This window comes from Eurypyga helias, unplaced genomic scaffold (genome assembly GCF_000690775.1).
Source record: "Eurypyga helias isolate BGI_N326 unplaced genomic scaffold, ASM69077v1 scaffold15078, whole genome shotgun sequence".
Lineage (NCBI taxonomy): Eukaryota > Metazoa > Chordata > Aves > Eurypygiformes > Eurypygidae > Eurypyga > Eurypyga helias.
In genome coordinates, this window is record NW_010266375.1 from 62,879 (window position 1) to 64,030 (window position 1,152).

A 1,152-nucleotide genomic window follows, 5' to 3' on the forward strand; every position below is an offset into this window, starting at 1 on the left:
CAGAATTCAGTGTCTCAGAATTCCATTTGTCTCTGGCAGATGAATACATTGCAAAATGTTTTGGTTAATTTACAGACCAATTTTTTTTTTTCATTACTATGTGAGTAACACAGCAGCATTTTACATTCAAAAGCAATGTTCATTTTTAAAACCAGTTTCTGAGTAATTTGAAAGGGAGTTACCTTCATAGCTAAAAACTGACCTTGCTGGGTTCTTTCCCTCCTCAGAAATTGTTCCTGCATCCCACAAAACAAGATTTCAGCACTGTGAGCTCAAATCATAAATAAAGCCTACAAAATGTTGTGCCCATGGCAGTTTGTATTCAAATCTCGTGCTGCTAAGAACCAGTCCTCTGAAGAGAAGGATATCAATAATAACGTGGAGAAAAATGGGAAGATCTATGGGTAAGATCTTTGTCTTTTAATGTTTTCATATGAAAGGGGGAGATATGAAGTGACGTGGGTTCTGGAGAAACCTGTAATGTGTTTCCAGGGCAATAACATCAACGAAAGAACAGTTGACCCTGGGGGTCACTGGGTAGGGTTGACTTGTTAAGGTACATTTAAGCTTTTGTGTCTAAGTCCATGGGTATTTTCTGGCCAAATCATAATTGTACAGTTGTCCTTTGTTTAGCCTACAGTAGCGATACTCACCCTTTACCATTCTAGGCCGTATCTGTTGTTTTCCATCCCACACAACGATCTGGAAAGGGTGATTGTAGCTTTACTCTTGACCTTTAGTCCACTCCATCCCTCACGCTGCTGCAAATGGTTGGCTTATTGACCCAGTACCTCTTTCAGAGACAGCTCTGAGTATCTCCCTACTGTTGCCAGGGGTAAACTAACAAAAGCTAAGCACATTGCATTATGCTGAATTGTCTGTCTTTCTTTTAAAGCTTAAAAAATGATGATGCCAACCTGTATGATCTGAGCAAGAAGCAGATAGAGATGCCGCCTGTCGTAACTTCAGCAAAGGCCAGCGATGGCAAAGAGGTCTGTTCCTAGCGTCATTGTTTGATAGGGACAGTTCACACGCGTTGTGCTTACTGGTCCAAACTCCTCAACGGCCTCATCTGAGGACTAACTGTGGTTACATGAGGTTAGGACTGCTATGAGATCTTTGGGTGAAATACCTGTTCTGAACAAAAAGAAG

At 41.1% G+C, this 1,152-nt stretch overlaps 1 protein-coding gene across 1 annotated transcript in view; it reads left to right on the top strand.

Annotated features, from left to right (window-relative positions):
• The first annotated feature begins 297 nt into the window (after nt 1–297).
• Nucleotides 298–1,152, top strand: part of NOS2 (nitric oxide synthase 2, inducible) — a 16,743-nt gene continuing 15,888 nt past the window's right edge. Inside the window, exons 1-2 of the mRNA XM_010157061.1 lie at nt 298–404; nt 896–992. Of these exons, the coding sequence (XP_010155363.1) occupies nt 298–404; nt 896–992 (204 nt within the window). The remainder of the gene's footprint in view (nt 405–895; nt 993–1,152) is intronic.